The sequence below is a fragment of the Centruroides vittatus genome, unplaced genomic scaffold (genome assembly GCF_030686945.1).
Source record: "Centruroides vittatus isolate TY-2023 unplaced genomic scaffold, ASM3068694v2 contig_880, whole genome shotgun sequence".
NCBI classification, from domain to species: Eukaryota; Metazoa; Arthropoda; class Arachnida; order Scorpiones; family Buthidae; genus Centruroides; species Centruroides vittatus.
Window position 1 is genome coordinate 940,459 of NW_027122572.1, and position 20,989 is coordinate 961,447.

At 28.9% G+C, this 20,989-nt stretch overlaps 1 protein-coding gene across 3 annotated transcripts; it reads right to left on the bottom strand.

Annotated features, from left to right (window-relative positions):
- Nucleotides 1-313: 313 nt before the first annotated feature.
- LOC136983336 (thymosin beta-like) lies at nt 314-19,570 on the bottom strand. 3 transcript variants are annotated; one of them, XM_067280030.1, is made up of 7 exons: nt 19,419-19,570; nt 15,368-15,518; nt 9,692-9,805; nt 8,494-8,607; nt 7,436-7,549; nt 5,950-6,063; nt 314-1,131 (listed from the first exon to the last, which is right to left on the bottom strand). In XM_067280030.1, exons 2-7 carry the CDS (start codon nt 15,495-15,497, stop codon nt 1,103-1,105), a joined length of 615 nt encoding a protein of 204 aa, XP_067136131.1. In that variant the 5' UTR covers nt 15,498-15,518; nt 19,419-19,570; the 3' UTR covers nt 314-1,102. The 3 variants fall into 3 exon arrangements, with proteins under 3 accessions (XP_067136131.1, XP_067136133.1, XP_067136132.1); XM_067280032.1 differs by lacking the exon at nt 9,692-9,805; XM_067280031.1 differs by lacking the exon at nt 7,436-7,549.
- Nucleotides 19,571-20,989: the final 1,419 nt, after the last annotated feature.

Here is a 20,989-nt window from a genome sequence, read left to right on the forward strand (position 1 = left end):
TAATGTCAGTTCTTTTCTAATTGGCAATATATTCTAATGATAATTACGTTGATTATGAAATTTTGAGATAAGAAATTTCAGCTCTATTCTACATTTTCAAAAGAAAGACCTTTCATGAAAGTAGTTAAATCACTTTAAAAGCTCCGACCTATAGTTTTAAAACAATAAAATGTCTAGACGAATCTGTATGTTAATCGTTTGTATAATCTTCATATACTTAATTTTATAAAAAATAATAATAATTCATAACATGAACGAGATCCTAAATAGTGTAGTTACTGTATAGTTGTACTAGAAATGAACAACACAAAAATCATCCTGTGGTCATTTTAATTGATTACCAAATTTTACAGTATGAATAATACTCATTCCGTGAACATAAATATAATCGTTATTATAATTTCGTAAAAAAGCAAGTATAAAAGCTTGATATGAAGACGAATGCAAAGTTCGTACACTCCTAGAAAATTACAATGATAAAAAATTGTGATAGCAAAATTTTGATCTTTTTTCAAAAAACTTGTTACAAAACATTTATAAAATATAATTCTGCTTACCATAAAATATTTCTACAAAAATGCTGTCAAAAATCTATATATTAATAGAAAATTTTTTCTAAAATGATGAATGGCACTTTAAAGTAGTCCTTAATAACAAAAAGGAACAACTATGTCCAGACTAGCAAAATACTTTGCAATTTAGGCTACTTATGCCATTCACTAAAATTGCCATCTAGACAATACATGGATTCATGTATATGTTTTCTACTACAAATGGATGTGACCACAGCACAAATTACAAAGCTAAAAATTCTTTTCTCCATTCAGAATTCGGGGAGAAAATTTTTAATTTTCTAACATGGCTAAAATCATAGACATTGAGAGTTTTCACTCGTTTTAAATAATTACATTAAAAATTCGTGTAAAAATCAAAAATTTTCCATAAAAAATTTGAGTTGAATAGCCATGTAGAAAAGGACAGACATTTTTATTAAGCATTCCACATAACTAAATATAGAAAGATTTCAAAATTATGGCATGCAGAACAGTTACAGGAGCATCCAGTTCTCCGTAAGTATGAAAAGAGTGAAGATCAAGTAGTTTTAGGCACAGCCTTTCTCCTGATCGATAACTGTAAAAAAAAAATTAATGTTTCATTTCTTTTTTCCTCTCTTTTTAAAATATTGTATTTAAATCACACTATTTTAAAATTTCATACAAATTATTGAATTCCGCCTTTACACAATACAGTAGACCCCCCTATAACACGGATTCGTATAACACAGCGAAAAAATTGCGATCGTGTTCGTGTAACACGGTAAATTCATCCCGACTCGTGTCGCAACAGGATTGGATGAATCTGGACCAATAGCGGATATTGTACAAGCGGTTGAGTTTAAACGAGCAGCGGACCTACTAAAAACCATTTATTATTCAACGGCCATAATTATATTTATATTAATGATGTCTCCGAAGTTAAGTTCTTTTTCTGAGAAAAATTCGCTGATCAGGAAACACGCGCCTGCCATTCGATGAGCAGGTCTGCGACGAAAACAAGCTTAAGCAATGGCGTCGAACGTGCGCACTCGGTAAGTAATACTACAATTTTTTGTTTATAGCATAGTTTATATGGATTATTCCCAAAAAATTATACATGTTTTGGAAATGTTGAGTCAAATTAGTCTAGAATCGATTAATTTTATGGAAGAAAACCTTTCAAACAGCCATAGTCCCTAAACTGCGCACGTGCTGGGCTGTGATTGGCTCATGTATTTAAGTGACTCGTATAACACGGAATTCATATAACACAGAACGTATCTACCATGTTATAGGGGGGGTCTACTGTATATTTCCTCTGAAATGTAAATTCAGATTATTATATCAATTATATCATGTTATAGAATCATGTGTAGCTAATGCAAAACAGTAATTTTCATAAAACTGGATTTGAAAATTGAGTCAAGCAATAGCTTGCTGCTTTATGCAACCAAGGAATTTTACATAACTGCTTATGATCTCAAAACGTGTTGAATATAATAGGAATACTCTGTCAGTGAATATCTACAAGATTTAGAGTTAGCCGCTTTATGGTTCTATACCCATGAAATCATAGGCTAAATCTAAGACTTGGATTTATGAAAATAAAGAATATAAAGCTGCGAATTCTTGGATTTAGCTAGATGTTCAAAATGCTTTAAGTAGCTTGCCTCTTAAATATATTTTTTAAAATTAAAACGAATGTTGAAAATATTTCTAAATATATATTGCGTTTGTTACTTTATGTTTGACTTTACCAAATGATTTGTTGTCCTGCTTCTATGGCAAATTTTTTTTCTTTTAAAAAAGTTTGATTTCTGAAAAAGTTACTTAAGAAATATTTAAAGACTTCAAACCATGTTCATTTACAATTATTTCCTCTAAATAAGCAAATTTAGAGTTATTTTGAGTAATCCAAGATATATCTATAAAACAAAATTCCATAATTATTTCTGTGTAATTTTTCTTCTTTATTGTGAGAAGATAAAAATTTTAAATATCTATAAAATTTTTCAATGTTGTGAAACCATCTACAATACTAGGTAATGACAAATGATATAATGTAATTCAATATATTAGTTCCAGAAATAATTTGACTAGTTTAGTCCTATATCACATTTTAGATTCCACTAAATAAGTGAAAATATGCATTTTTACATTATTATTTTGAAAATTATAAAACAAAACATTTCAGAATTCTGTAAAAAGCTAAACTTTTTTATTATTGTAATATAATAAAAGTAAGTTGCACACCACAACACTCTCACCTTTAAATAACAATCCCTTTTAACATTCAATAGACATCTCTGCCAAAAGATGACATTCAAACTGGTAATCTGACAAAACTAAGAACAAGTGTCTTATATTTAGTGTGATGATAGTGAAATCTATCTAATCTAAAAACCTATGGTAAATTGATAATCACTGTTGATAACCACTAAAATTAACCACTGTTTAAATAAATTGATAACCACTGTTTAACTGATCACCAACTGTATTTCCACCATATAATAACTAGGGTTTCTCATTTCCCAGTCTTTTGCTTGTCACGGGATTCCAGGATAAAACTGAACTGTTTCCCAGGAAATCCCGGGATAGAATTAATTATTTTTAAGATATACAAAATATCTTGAAATCAAATGATAATTATTTTTCATTTTTTAAAGTAATTTAATACGTTCTGCAACCTCCAAAATCATATTAATAATGCTGTGTAAGATATATGTTAAAAATTACGTAGAAATTTTCACAAATAGAAAAAATTTATTAATGTTTGCTGGACTTGATCAAATTGTTCTTTGCAGAACAATTTGACCAAGTCCTTCAAGGAGGATTATGGATATGTGTGTGCACAGAGGCAGAAGAATGTTTTTAAGTCAAAATGAAGGGCATGTCCTTTTGGATATCATTATTTCTCTATTCCTCATTATGAACAAACTAAGTTAATAATTTCAGCCAAACTATTCTTAAATTACTAGAATAATCATAAAAATGGCAATATATAATGTTATGTTGTTTTTATTATGCAAATACTTTCAAAACATATTGTAATAATTAATTCTTTTTCTGATTTTTATTACAAAAACACGTATTCTTCCAATTTACAGCCATGTTGTGAAGCATTGTTGGGCTTTCTTTGCCTGAATGTTCCTGATACCAACAGTTTTGTGATGCAGTTTTGTGATGTGCTGTACCATTTGCTGCATCACAAAACTGTTGGTATGCTGGGCAAGTGCTGGGCAAATGTTGGTATAATGGGCAAGTGTTAACTGACCTGGTATGCTGAACATGAACTCCTTTTGCAGGCATACATACAAGAAAAAGAGGCATTCCTATAGGAAGGTCAATAGTGGTAGCCCTTTGCCAACTTGTGGTAAGGAATCTTTAAAGTAGAGTGGATTTTGCACTGGAGATTATGTTGATAATATCCTAATTATATAAAGAACAAACAGAAACATCTATAACTTAATTACTGCCATCAAAACTAACTTTAATGGTCTTCAGCTGAGACTGGAGCAGAAACATAACACAATTGGTCCTGTTAGATATTAAACAACCACTCACCACACCAGGACCTATACTGAACTAATTACGGTGTGTAGATGAGGAAAACAAAAACACGTTTTCAAACTCCTCCTGAGTCCTTCGTCAGGTTTTTTAATGATTCCTCGATGGTTTCTCCTTTTAAAATAAAATTCGAACAAGAATTCGAAAATTATTACAACCACATCACACTTGCACCATGTATGCAACAGATCTGGACATTGTAGCAGACTTTAACCGAGCCAAACTCATCCTCGCTGCACCCCCCACAAAACACCTCAGATAGTTGGAAGCTATTCACATTTTTAAATCCAGTTTTACATTATGTGCATAAATAATAAAGAGGAAATAGTTTTGTTAATGGCCAGGCAAGAGTTGATTGACAACACAGTTTAGTTACGTTGAGTCCCAGTAGGGTGACTATGCACAGGCGTGATGTAGTTGTAATAATTTTTGAACTTACATTTGAACTCTTGTTCGAATTTTATTCCAAAATGAGAAACCATTGATAAATCATTAAAAAACCTGAGAAAGGACTCAGGAGTTTGGAAACGTTTCTTTTTGTTTGTTTTAGTCATCTACACCGTAATTGGTTAAGTATACATCAGTACCTGTTAGATATTTTACTTACCTTGCATAATGGGCAAATATACACTAGTGTAAACACACAAAACTTCCTTCTATCCTTTTTATATATCAGCAACCACCCACAATCTCTTAATGTACAAGGTAGCAGCTTTCAAAGGACTGATTAAAAAAGGGCCTACTCCCATTACATTAGAGTAGAAGCTAAGTAGTAGAACTAGCAAGAAAATCTGAGACTGCTTCTTGTAACCAGACATTCTGTTTCCTGAGTGGACTAAATAACTGTAATTGACCAAAGAACTTTCTAGCATTAATGTGTGCAGCTAGGATAAGTTCAATACAGGAAGAGTTAATGGTATCATGCTACTCTAGACTGGTATATAAGTGAAACCCTAAGATTTATCATTTGTTGCAGAACAATAAGGACAAGATTCCAGAAAAGTGAAAAATCAGAGTTTATATACACCAGTTAGAAATAGCAAAATAAGGGCAGATACAGCCTAAGTGGGTTACACAAATAGTAACTTTGTGCAGAGACTGTACAAACAGATATGACGCAGGCACTTGGTTAGAACACAGCACTAGCCTGCTTTGCAAATGCAAAGGATACAGAAGTCTTATGGAACCAAACTAGAATAATCAGTAATATCAGATTGACCAAGTATGAAGTAACAGCCAGAAGTATAGAAATATTCATGCAAAAGTTAAGGGGATTATGCCTAAATGTAAAAGATGCAGAAACTGCCCCCATGACTTGGAAGTTCTTACAAATTAGCAATAAAAGTACAATTTAGATATCTACAGGGACTGATTTTTTTGTGTAGTTTATTTTTGTTAGCTTGTATTAAGTCTATGTATATTAGTTAATCGAATTCGAGGGTTGGATATCATGCTGATCTTTTGTTTAAGCAAGATGTATTTATATTAGATCTCTTAATCATGATTACTTGATTAATGATAATTTATTCTTAAACTCTTAAGCAAGTAATGATCAAGAATAAATGTTCCAAAATGGTTATTTTAATTTTTTATAACTTTCAAATGATTCTATTCTAAAAGTTGAATCCTGAAGATGATATAGATCTATAGATTAACCATGAAGAGCTATAGATTAACTGAAAACATTTTGGTTGTTGCTTTTTTATATGCCTATATAGTGTGTGTATTTATTGTAACTAAAATATTAATTATTACAATTGTCCTTAATACAGATTGCAAATTTATCAAAAAAAGTATTTTTTCACTTATTATTCAAGTTAAAAACAAACAAAAAAAAATTTTATACCTTCTTTGGAAGGGAGTATATTTTTCTCTTGTGTCTGTGTATGCTTCAATTTAGCTATATCAAAACCTTCAATGCCCTGGAGTAATTCCTTCTGGCCTTTTTCTTGTTCAATTGCTGTTATAAGAAAATTAGATATTAAAATTTTGTAAATAATTTTCACACACACACACACACACACATTCATTAAAGTAATTTAAATATGTACTTTATTCATGTATATGTGTCTGTCATCATCCTTAACTTATTATTTCTGTTGTACTATCCATGAATTCATAGTGTTTAATCCATTCATATTGCATCCAAAAAAATTTCACAAATTCTTAAGGCTATTTTGTTCAAATTTTAATCTAGAATTAATGTTATATATATTTTTATTGCTTTTAAATGTAGTCTGAAGAGGTCAATAATGCTGAAATATGTCCCTTCTAGTTTAAAAGTTGGCAAATTATACACCAAGAATGGCTGGATATAAATGCATTTTAAATAATAAAGTACACATTTATATATATATATAAATTATATTTACAGCTTTTCAAAGCAGTTTATAGTGTTTACTTTGTAATACAAAAAATCTTTCAATATATCTAATAATGCAATTAGATTAGGAACAATTCAACTCTAGTGCTTATCATTTTAGAATATCAAAATGTTCATTTCATTATATTTTTTTTATTTATTTTATTAAGTTTCCAGTTTAAAGCAAAAAATTGTCTGGTAAAAATCATAAATTTTAATAAATACTTGTCTAAATTAATCATAACTTAATTTTACTGTTTTTATAGAAGTTTACTAACAAACTGTAGCATAATGTTTGACCTTAAACACTTTGTATTCAAGGATTAAAAACAGTAAATAAAAAGTGTTTAAAAAAGTCCAAAAACATTTCAGTAATTCTACATTTTGTTAATAAACTCAAATTTTATTTTATTTTTTAATTGAATTAAAATTATTGATATGGATTATTCATTTGTTTTATTTTTCATCAATCAACATTTCCAACATGCATGAGTCTCTATTATTTACATCAATATATGAACACATTTGTTCTATCTACAAATTACGATACTTTTAATTATGTTGACTATAAACTTTAAACTTAATAATTAAGTTTATATTCAAAAATTTTCAACAAACTTGACTAATGCTGCATTATTTTGTATATTTAGTTTAATGATAAACAGATATAAATATTAAGTGATTATATTATAAATATAGAATTCATAAACTTTATTAAAGAAAACTGATAATTACTTTTAAGAATTCTATATTTATATAAAAAATATAACAACATTAGTGACTCTTAATTTTATTTTTATTGTTAAGTTGCAGAATTTTGCATACTAAATGCATTATTGCAAATTAAATGACTTTGCAATTAGGCTTTAATTATTACTGCATTTTTTAAAACTGCTTTCAATGACTCATATGATTTTTGGATACTCTAAGAAGCCAAGCATTTCACACATTTTATGATACTTTGGAATACCTTCTTTTGTTGGAAGGACTATTTTTTCCTTCGTCACAGTTTTTTGCAAAGACGATATATTATAATTTTCTACCTGTGTCAATAGCTCCTTTCGAGCTTTCTCCTGCTGAATATCTGTAGAGCAATTATAAATTTATTTGTATTATAATATGTTAAAATTATTTTTCTACATCTATGCAGTGTAAAAAAATAAAAATTGATAAAACACATTCAAAATGAATAATTTCTTTTTTGTTTTCATTGTTTTAAATTAGATAACTAAATCTCTAAAAAGTTTAGATAAAGAATTCAAATACACACACACACACACACACACACACACAACACACACACACACACACACGGTGGGCCAGCGAAAATGAAACGGCAGAGTGTTCATGTTCGTCCAAGCAAAGCACTCTGACAGGTCGATTTTACTCTCGAGGGGACATCTTTTGCAATAAAGTTTTTGTGATTCTGAATATTAACTAAACAAACATTTTTTTTCGAAATAAATGTTTGTTTAGTTAATACAAAATAAATGAGTTTTTAAAATTTTTTGTTGTCTGTTGTATTCAGAATCGCAAAAACTTTATTGCAAAAGATGTCCCCTCGAGAGTAAAATCGACCTGTCCGAGCGCTTTGCTTGGACGAACACAAACGCTCTGCCGTTTCATTTTCGCTGGCCCACCCTGTGTATATATATTATTACTATAAAATTTTTCTTTATATATATCTAATTTATTTTATTAATATAAATACTCAAAACAAAAAAACAATTATAAAATCATATAAACATATTACTTTCAAAGTTTTATCAAAAATTAAGTTTATTAAAATTACAAATATAAAAAAATTATGTTAATAAAATGAGTTTTCAAATTAGAATACTTTATACTAATTAAATGTTATATTGTGATTATTTATGGAACATTTCAAAAGCATTAATATTTATAATTACTATTTGTTGACGCTTTTGAATATTACAGGTAAAACACTAGTTTCTTCTTTCTTAGTTTTTGTTAGTTATTGCATTCAGGTGATAAGATACATTTTCTATGCATGCTTTGAAAATATACCTTCTTTTGTAGGCAAAACAATCTTTTCAAGTGTTTTAGTTTGTTGTAATTTTGATTTTTCAAAATTCTGTACTCCTGATATTAGTTCCATATGCTTTTTTTCTTCTTTCACATCTGATAATAATGATTAATATGAAATTTATATAAATTTGTAAACTATATAAAAAGGAAAAGAAAGAAACATGTTTAATTTAATAAAAATTAAACTAATAATTACATAAATTCATCAAAAATAAAAATTCTGATTATGTTTCTATTCTATTATTTACTATTTTCCATTAATAATAATATTTTTAAAAATGTTCTTAATTAAATAATAATTAAAAGCATTTTATCAGCAAATAATATTTTTAAACTACAGTCATAAATTTTAAATTGCAAATGAAGCATTTAAAATTAACTTCAGCATATTGTTAGAACACTTTATTGTAATGTTTTTAATTGCAATGTTTAATTTATTACATTTATTTTTTTGCAGATCTTTAATTCAATATATTCATATATATTGAATTACATATATATACAGACAATTTTAATTTTAGTAGTAAAGTTTAGTGTGTATTGTGTTTATTATTTTTTCCTTTTAGTATAGTGAATTAACTGTGCATTAAACAGCTTAGTAACTGGATTATATTATATAAAATGTCCATCAAACATTAAAACTCCAGTTTGAAAATGTAAATTTAGTGAAAATAAATGTTTTCAATTCTTAAGCAATCATCATCAGGATACTATTCTAACATACAGAACTATTCTAAATAAGAACATATATTTGGAACAGACAAATTTAAAAGATTAGAACAATGTCTGGTTGTTATTTGAAGTCAATTTTTAATTTTAACCAATGTCCATGCTTTCAGAAGTGTAATATTATCCATAAATTTGATTGTTCTTTCCTGTAAGCCTTGTAGAGAAATTCTAATTTCTCCACATGTCCGAGTTGGTTTCATTGGCCCCTGCAGCGTAAAAGTTTGGCTTTGTCAAAATGCACTTGAACATGTTGATCTGTTGCAAATGTGGCTAGTGCTGGTTGCTTAAGACAATCTAAAATGTTGTTTTGCATTAAATTTATATTTTCAAACTGGAGTTTCAGTGTTTGGGTGACGTTTTATATTTATATTGAATTAATTTGATGCTTATTAAAGTTTTGAGCAGATATGCATTTGCAGCTGTTTGATTCAAACTGACTTAAATGTACCTTCTTCAGTTGGAAGAACAATCTTTTCTTGAGTTTCAGTACGTTGAAGAGTAGAACGTTTAAAATTTTGTACTCCTGCTAAGAATTCTTGATGAGCTCTTTCCTGTTCTATGTCTAATTAAGTGATTTTAACAGAAAATATATAATAATTATAAACAACAGAGCTATTTTATATTCACAATGCTGATAAAATTTATTAAAAATATCATCATGAAATAGAAAGTACTTTTATCATATACATACATTTAAAAGTCAACATTGCAGACAATGTTTACTTAAATATATGTGTTGCCCAAACCCTTGATTGTAACATTCAATCAAAAATTTGGGGTTCAGACTAACACTTAAAAAGAAACTAGTAGTAGTGATTTTATATTTTGTTTAAAAATATATTTTTAAAAAATTGTTTCTGTTAAATAAAATTTTCTGCACAAGAAAAATTGATTTTTATTGTAGCTTATATATAGTTCATCCAAAACATGAAAAACAACAACAGAGATTATCCAATACATCTTAATACATTAGAGTTGGATGTAAAATATTATATATATATATATATAAGGATGTGTTTATGCCTATATCTCACTCTGCAGCCAAAACTACACATCACACATGAATGGTGTTTGTGTGTGGTAGTAGCCCCAAGTCTCCCATTGTGCACTATGGTGGTTGCATCTCGATAGCTATAAGGGTGTGGGAGATATGGGGGGTCGAAAGTGGTTGATTACAAAAATGTATGACGCTTCAATGAGAATGTTCCAGTTTCTCAAAATTTCCAGAACCTAGAGGTGAAATTTGGTGCACAGTTAGGGTACGGCATGAAAATGCACACTAAGAAGGAATTTTTAAAAATTTCCCCTGCAGGGAGGAGAGGGAGAGGATTAAATCCTCACCTGAAGAACGGCTTCTAGTGTACTATTTTAGATGCAATTTTTTGTTTTTAATTACATTTAGTCTTCATTGAGTACTTAGGGGCATTAAATTGATAACATTTCAGACATTGATATAAATAGTTTTATATATTTTGATTTTTTAACCAAATGTTCGAACCATTTTAAATTCGAATTTGTTATTGCATATTGGTTCGATTATAGAGCGATTGTAAACGTTCCAGAAAATTTATCAAATTAAAAACAGTTGGTTTGATTCTCAGCAATTCTCAGCAGTAGGTGTTATATAACAATTACAAACAATGAAAAACTCTTTTACAGACAAATTAATAACAAAGCAAACACTGATACACAGCACAGTGGCACACCAACAGAAGAACAACATATTGGTCTTCTCTTTGGTCCAGTGCTATCACGCACAATGCTGATGCAGGCTGGATCGAGGAGGAGAACAGAAACTCGCACAACATACCAACTATGCCCTGTGCTGAAATAAACATACATGATTTCCAATACACTGTTAACAGAACACACAACTGGAAGACACCTGCTGTAGACAACATTCACAATTTCTGGTACAAAAAGTTCACATCACTGCACCAGGAACTAGCTAAACACCTAATACACATCATCATCAATCCACAAGACATGCCAAATTTTAACAACTATACTTCCTACTGTAAACTGGATGAATTATAATTCTTTTTTCCTCGGAAAACCTTGACAATCCAGTGTTGGGTGTTTATACAACTGCTAACGTTTTCAACCCCATCGGGGTTTTCTTCAGGCACAGCACAAAGGTAATTTCAAATGCCAGTGAATGGAACCAAGAATCCGAAGCGAATTCTATTCCAATTTTTGAAATCATGGAATTGGAAGATAAGATGGAACATTATGCTCGAGCTGGGATGTTACCAACGCATGTGTACTACTACGTTCGCCGATCTTTAAATGTAAAACAAATTAATGCAATATTAAGCAATATTAATGCCAAATTTTCTTACTCAGGGCATCACCTACATGAAACCTAAAAACAACAATACCACAGACCCCACACAATACAGACCAATTACATGTCTTCCAACACTCTACAAATTATTGACATCCTGTATTGCAAACAAAATATACAAACATGTTGAAGAACACGACATTCTTACAGAACAACAAAAAGGTTGCCATAGAAATCACAAGGGATGCAAAGAACAGTTACTCATAGATTCAGTCATTCTACGGCAAGCACACAAACAACACAGAAACATACACACAGCATATATAGACTACAGAAAAGCATTCGACAGTGTTCCATACAGTTGGCTGCTACATATTCTACATATGTACAAAATACATCCATCACTCATTGCATTCTTTCAAAACACTATGCAGTACTGGAGAACAACACTACATCTCAGGGTTAGTAACACTTCCATACAAACAAACCAAATTTTTATTAGGCGAGGAATTTTTCAAGAAGATTCCTTGAGTCCTCTCTGGTTCTGCTTAGTCCTGAATCCATTATCCAAGATGTTAAACAACACGCAATATGGTTACAATATCAGACATGAAAAAACAACACAGTTTACACTGTCACATCTCATGTACGTGGATGACATAAAACTTTATGTATCCAGACAAAAACAACTTCATCAACTCCTACAAATCACACATTCTTACACCAAGGATATACAAATGGAATTTGGCCTATATAAATGCAAAACAGTTCACATAGAAAAAGGAATCCTGAAGAAAGAAGATTTTGCACTTGGAAATGGAGACGTTATTGAATCCATGGAAGAGGGCGAGTTCTACAAGTATTTAGGATTCCAACAGGCCAAACTAACAGAACATACACAAATAAAGCAAAGATTAATTAAAGAATACCAAAGTAGGTTAAATGCTATTATCAGAACACAATTAAATGCAAAACACACAGTTAAAGCAATAAACACATATGTCATCCCAGTACTCACATATTCTCTTGGAGTTATACATTGGACTCACACAGATCTCGAGCAACTCCAAAGGAAAACAACAACAACACTTACTAAGCATAAACAACATCATCCTAAATCCGCCACAGAAAGATTAACCCTTCCACGTAAAGATGGCGGACGTGGCCTGATTGACATAGTTAACCTTCACTACAAACAAATACAGTCACTGTGAGAGTTTTTCTATAAAAAACAAGAAACATCACAATTACATAAAGCAGTAACTCTAGCAGACTCGAATAACACACCATTAAACTTACACTCACATCATATGGACACAACACAACATGCAAAAAGCATAGACACCATTAAGCAATCGTGGGCTCGAAAGGCACTCCATGGCAGGCATCCTTATGATCTGGCCCAGGATTTTGTTGACAAAACTGCGTCAAACAGCTGGTTAGCACGGGGATGCCTCTTTGGGGATACGGAAGGATTCATGATTGCCATACAGGATCAGGTCATAAATACTAAAAACTACAGAAAACACATACTCAAAGATGCAACACTCACGAATGACACATGCAGAAAATGTCACATCATGCCAGAAACTATACAACACATCATCTCTGGTTGCAAGCTCTTGGCACAGACAGATTATTTACATAGACACAATCAAGTAGCAAATATAATACACAAAGAGCTCGCAAAGAAACACAAATTAGTAGACATCCACGAACCATATTACAAATACATTCCACAGACAGTATTGAAAAACAACATGCACAAAATGTACTACGACAGGGCCATAATCATAGATAAAACAATTTACCACAACAGACCAGACATCACACTCATTGACAAACACAATAAAATCACATACATTATAGACATCCATTCCAAACACTCACAATATACAAAACGCATGCACTGAAAAAATTAGCAAGTACACAGAACTTGCCCAGGAAATAAGGCATCTGTGGAGGATGGATAAGGTGCTTATTGTACCTGTTGTTCTCTCCTCTACAGATGTCATACCACACACACTACACAAAAGCCTGGGCACATTAGAATTGAATAGAAACACATACATCACACTACAGAAGGCCACTATATTGAATGCATGTCATATTGTGAGAAAATTCCTGAATACAGACACACACACACTGATACACTTCTTTAATTTCTGTTTTGGTTACTATGCCTTGACTTTGGTCCAGCATAGTACACAGCCACCGGTGTTAACCGAGTATATCTCACTTAACCCAACATAATAATAGAATAGAATATTTAATAAATACAGAATTAATATTTTAAAACAAAAGTAAGTTAGATTTTAAAGTTTGATAGGAAAATATATATATATATTCCTATCAAACTTTATTCTATGTATCATATAAAAATAATTTATGATTTGTAAACATTTTTTAAAATCAAACTTAGAATGAATATTTAAAAAAGAAAGCATTTATTAAATATTCTATTTATAACTCAAAACAAGCTTTCCTAACCTGTTGAAACATAAACAAGATGTAACATAATATAAGCTGTTTATACTTTAATAGATAATAAAATTTGGATAAGGCATTGCTTTTATAGATAGCTAGAAGTGTTTATACTGTATACATCTTGGTTTCTCTAAAAACTTATATAATATATTGTATGTTGTGTATTTGTTATATATATAAAACCACACTATCAATAATAATGTCCAGTAAATGTGATTAATTGTAGAAAAATAACATTTTGATATTAACAAAATATGTAACAAAAATTATTCCATTGAAAATCCAAAAGAATAAGAATTTAGTTTGTTCAGATAAAACAAAGAATCTTAAAACAAGGTACTTCACATTGGAATAATTTAGAAAAATGTTTATCTTTTTGAAATTAACTATATATATATATATAGTTAGTTATAGTCAATACAATATTACAAAAAGCTAATTATTTACATTTTTTATTTATCATTATTATTATTCACTCATTCATTCCATGTGATTACCTTATCATGGTAAAGATAATTTTCTAACAAATCTCTACATAGTACAGTACATAAGAATTTAAATTATTATTCTAAACAAATAAATATTAATTTCATATGTTATTCACATAAACCAATAATTTACTTTGAATAATTTGATTATAAAAGTTCTCAAAATTTTCTTTATTACACTATTAAAAATACTAAGTAAAATAATATTTTAGAGCTTAAACTTTAAAGGGAAAAATTTTGTATATATTATAAGTATTAAATTAATATACATAACATTTTAAAAAAAAAATCAATTTTTCTATGCAATATGAAATTCCAAAATGTAAAGTATAATATACTAGTGGTTTATAACATTACTAATGTGCATCACAATTATGTTAAAATCACTCAGATCTTTGCAATCTGATTGAAAAATGTATTTTGCACCATTTAGAGTATGTAGCAATATCTCCCATTTTAAAAATGTTGAAATTTTACATAATTTTGTTTTTTAAATTATTTTTTAAAGTGTCAAACAATGATGTAAAAACCTCAGTATGATTTTCTTCATATATTTCATACTGCTTATATGCTTTGGTTTCACATTACAAATACTTTTTTTGTTGAGTATGTTGTACACCTGTAAGAAATATTTCTTTGTGAAGACAGAAATAACTTTGAATATGACTCAAAAGCAAGCTTTTCTTAGACTGCGTGGATGGCTTATGTAAGCATATTCATTTGCTACAGACATAGCATGTAATAACTTTATTTTTTGTCCCATCAGCTTTAAAATAACAAAAACAAATAAATTAACTAAATTTTAAATATTTTATATTTATTTACAATGAAAAGTAATGTATTAATAATTAACAATGTTTACCTTCTTTTGATGGAAGTGGATTTTTTTCCTGCACTAAAGCACGATTCATTTTTCCTACATCAAAACTAGTGAGTTCATTTTTCATGGCATTTGGTATTTTAGGCAAATCTTCCTTCGTTGGGCTAGACATTATTTTTAGATATGTAATATTCTGCAAATAAATAATAATTCATTAAGTTAAATGCTATTTATTCTACATATTAATGAAATAAAAAAAAGATGAACGTAATAAACTTTTCCTATATTATATGGCCTAAATTTAAGAAAAGTATTGATTCTTTAAATGAGATTTAAGGGAAAAAAAAAGCCAATTTTAAAAAGATAAAATTGTTAACCTTTAAACTGAAACTATATAAAAGCAGTCTTATGAAAATAATTTTTTTATTAAAATAAAATATTTACAATTAAATTATAATTTTAAAAAGAATTTTAAATTTGGAAGAAGCTTTAATATACATACACAGTTGATTATCAAAAAATCGATTAACTAAAATCAATTCCACAAATTACGAAGTTTTTATGTAATAATTAATCAGCAATTTTCAGAGATGAGGCCAGTTATTGAGCTATCTTGTTATCAACCCTAGTGTTACGTTTTATTTATTATTATTACAGTACAATTAGAAAAACAAAATTAATAAGTCACAGGCTTCTAAAGCATTAAACACCTTAAGCTTTTTTTTAAATGACTTTTATCACTAAAATTAAATTTAATATTTATAGTATATTTAAAGATTTATCCAGAGGTGGCCCAAGAATTTGTAAGGTCCTAGGCAAAATTTATTTTTAAGGTCCATTAAAAGGGTAATGGAGATAAGAGGATAGATTTATTTAAATCTACAATAATACAAATATTTTTAATATTGAAACTGAAAGTAAAACACTCAATAAAGTGATAAAAAGGATACATTGGATTTAATTGAAAAATTTAGTAAAATGTACAAAATTTCACCCATAAAAAACTGTTCTCCTGCTTTTTAGCAGTACTGAATTAAAATCGATTACAGAAAATAAATCCAGTTCTGCAGAAAAATATCTTTCAACAGACAAGATCAAATGTGAAATAAGTCTCTAGTTCTCCATCAGTTTTAACTCTAAAAATGATCGTTCTGCAGATGAAACAGATATCAGTACAGTTATATTTTCAAAAATTTTCAATTTGATGATTTAAAATACCAAAATATAGGCTACTACAAAATTTGCAAAATCCACAAAGCACGAGACCCTGGGCTTCACATTTTTCGTCTATATGTAGGGTACCTTCCGGATTTATCTTTTTATTCTTTCTGTACCAAGTGTGATCAGTTAACCAGAAAAAACAATTATCCAAAATTGTCCTACCCTGAATATTTCAGAATTTCAGATAATATCCGCTCTACTGTATTTCATATACCGTATTTTACGGACTATAAGACGCTACAGACTATAAGACGCACTTTAATTTTTAAGCATTTTTAAGCATTTTTTTTTTTTTAAATACCTATAAGATGCTACGGACTATAAGACGCACCTGAATTTTGGAGGCAATTTTTCGAAGAAAAAAATGCGTCTTATAGTCCGTAAAATACGGTACTAAACAATTTCTCAAAATTCTATTTAGAAGCCCTTGTTAAAAATTATTATCATGTAATTAAAATGAGAAATTTAACTTATAGAAGAGGAATATAAATGATTTGGTCATTGAAAAAAAAAATTCAGTTTAAATAAAAAACAAAAAAGCAACCAATTACTATATAAAATTTTTGATAAAAGTAATTGCTTTCTCAAACAACTTACTAAAAATGCACTTAATCTAAGAGTGCAGAAACCTGGATTATTTCCAAAACACATGGTTAAATATTTATAACCAGAAAAATCTGAAAAATATTTTAAAATTTTATAGATTTTTTAAAAATCAAAAATTATGGAATGTAATAATATCTGCATTTTATTATTATTATTATTATTATATATGATATGATAATTTGAATTTATGTGTAGATGTGGATAAGGTTTCACAAAATTATATTTTGTTTCAGTATTAAAACTATTCTTCATTTAAAAAAAGTACTAAAAATTAAATTAAAAAATTAAAAGCATTTACTTTTAATTTAATTTACAATATGGTTTTATGAAAGTATGAATTAATACGATGCAAATAATCTATAAAAATTTATATAGAAATGTTGATGTAAAGAACATTTCACTTGTTAATTAATTAACTATATTCCTTTGAAATCAATTGTTATTTCCTAACTTGTAAGATGTCTATCGTTAGAAAATGAGCTTAAAAGCATTTGCAATGATAAGAATTTATCAAAACGCAACCCATTAATTATAAGAGGAAATAGAAATAAGCTTTTTCCAAGTATAATGCATCATCTATATGTAGATGCAACGCACTATGGAAGATGTCTTTAATAAGTCCAAACCAGTTCGACTTGTTCAATGATAAGAAAGATAAGGCAGTCCTGTCAGGAGGAAAAAAAAAAGTTATTAGTCAGCTTTGGAATTCGTCACATAATCGGAAAACCTCATTACACTTTGATAAACAATCTTCATTAATTTCTGATCAACAACTTAAAGTTTCTCTCTTATCAATAAATAATTCAAAAAATAAAATTATTTCTAATCACCATAATATTTTCGTTTCCGCACGGACTTATTAAAACAATGGAAGAAAAAAAATATACAATATATATATATATACACACACACAGTAGATTAACGTAACCAATTTTTTATTATTTAAATTCTTAACAAAGACGAAACGGATCGATCTTTTGAAAAATATAAGTAACTTTAAATGGTAATGAGAATGAAAATGATTATTACGAAACAGATTAAGAACCGTGCAATATGTTAAATGTATGTATAAAAGTATTTATGGAAATCGAACGAATAATCTAATTATAAATATTTCGATCGTCACCCCTGCTGATTCATCAAACCAGATATGCACCAAAAATAGTCAGACATTAACGACAGATGGTATTATCCTATTAGTCATTATTGAAAAGCATTCGGGATGCAAATAAATATGATAATATTTATATATTTTAAAACAGTTCTATAGGGGGGAAAAAACACCATATATTTAAAGCAGAATTATATATTTTTCCTCTCTTTAATACACATTTTCTTATACCGTAGAAAAATTTTTAAATGAAAAAAAATTAAAGAAAAACAACAAACTTCATCTTTCGTTTTTAAAATAAGTGTATTAAATACGTCTAGCTTCTTTTCTGAAGTGATAAAATGGCGGCTGCATTTCGAAGTGAAGTATTCACGGCCATCACAATGAGTCCAGTGACTCACGTTACGACCTTAATATCGATTAGTTTGGAGCATCCACCTAAGTTGATGTACGTTACGTGCCAACAGTTTTCTATTAATAATGGCTTACGCTCCACTCAAAATTTAAGTGAAATATATTACGCACAATTACCGAATACGTCTATTATTTCGGCAAATTTGATAAACTTAATTTATTAACATTGTGTTCCATATTAAAAATACATCAGAGATGACGGGGAGAAAAAAATTATTCCAATAATAGAAAATGTTGGATTAAAAATCTTTGACAAAGAGGATCTCTAATCTAACAAAGAGGAAGAAAAATATTTAACGCTAACGCTCTGAAGACATTCGTAGCGTTAAATATTTAAATGCGCTTATTCCAAGTAAACGAGGAATATGTTTACGCTGTATTAATTAAAATAGGAACGTTTACTTCTGCAGAATGTAAAAGTTTAGATTAATATTTTTCTACTCCCCGAAAGCGGGAGTGGGCCCCAAACGAAACCATTACAGCTTCTGGGTAGGTACATCGATTTCCCATTTTTCCTTTTTATCTTTTCACTCTAACACCTTAACAATGTAAAAGTTTCGAATTAATAATGAAAAGTTTGAAGAGAAAAAAAAGAAAAAAAAAATATATATATATATATTTAATAAATAAATTTATGTAAAGATGCATTTAAAAAAAGTCAGGTATATTTTAATTTTTAAGAAAAATAAATTTTAAAATTCTTGCGTCACAAAAAAAAAGTCTTAAATGTTTATATCTTACCTTAGTAGACAACTCGAGCTTGTAGTTTTATCTTCGAGTAACCGAAGAGAAAAATCCTAGTATAGAATGTTGGAAGGAACCGATTTTAACGTCACACTACAGTCGGAGTCTCACGCTATACGTCAGCTTCAGGAGACAGGACGGTTCATTTTATAGGGAGGTAGGAGAGAAAATTAAAGGAGACGAAACGTCACGTTCAATCTACTGTTTCGCTCGCACACACCAGAAAATATTGCGCTTTTAATAAAATAAATCTGTTTTTTTTTCCACCTTTATACGCGCATTTATAGCGATTAGTATTATTCAAATAGATGGGTCAACGGATTTTTCTCTGATTCATCCCATCGAACCGATTCTAGGAAGATAGCTTCGCCATTATGATTCCAGATAAACGATAAATTTCACCTCTTTTTTAAAATTTCTTGAGCTCGTTTAATACATATTACCGTGATCGTAAAGAATGAAGAATGCCGTGGATAGTAAATCATATTTATGTAATCTGTAGGATTATCATATAATCGATTTATCGAGAAAATTGAATTACACGCGAGATGATCATATAGAGTCATAGTTAATCGAGAGAATGGAAATTTATTAAACTTATCTTTAATAAAATAAATGTTTCGTTGGTTTAATTGAAGTTAAAAAGAAAATAATGTAGTGTATACGTTTCCGTAAAAGAGGAAATATTTGGATTTCGTTTCGTCTTCGTCAGTCTTCCATTGAAACGAACAGGAAGAATAGGGTGATTGGGGAAAAAAGGAACAACAAGCAGACCGAAACGTTCCTCCGTAACCAAGAATGATTTCCTTGTCACGTCGTCAGGCGATGTCATTAATGATCCGTGAGAAAAAAAAAAGGCAAATCTGTGAGAATTATAACCAAAATATAACTTGAACAAATAAAAATGTCACATTTTGTTTATTTTTGTCTATTTCTTTTTCTTTTTTTAGAAAGTCCAACTATTTAAGATTTAATTTAATTAGAAAAACGAATATTTTTAATTATAGGAAAAGTGTTGAATACGAATATTTTCCGGTGAATAATTTAAGAAGGAAGATCGTTAATGGTATTAAAATGCTATTTTATTACTATTGATGCCGTTACACTTTAATTGACATACTGTATAAATGCATTTAAATCAAGCTACTTCCTAATCAGTTTTTGTCTTTTGTTTTGGTTATATGTAGCTTGGGTGTAATTGAATCGTTAATTAAACTTAATTGCACTCCAAATTAATGTTATAATGTTCGTATTTTTCATTTTAACGCTTCTACATTACATTTATACCCAATTTTCATAAAATATAATACCAAAAACTTTTAATTAATATTGAAATTAAATAATAATTAACTTTTTTCAAATAGTAATGTTAAATTTTGTGTATAAGCAATAGAAATTTAAAATTGGTTTTACATGAAATGATTGAATTTTAATTTTTTAATGCAATATGTAGTTATTATTAAATTATAGTTTGATAATATTTTCAAATTTTCTAATAGGTATTATGTATATCAAGCATAAATAAGGCCTCCGATGAGCCCGGGAGTAGAGCGGGTCCCTTTTGCCCC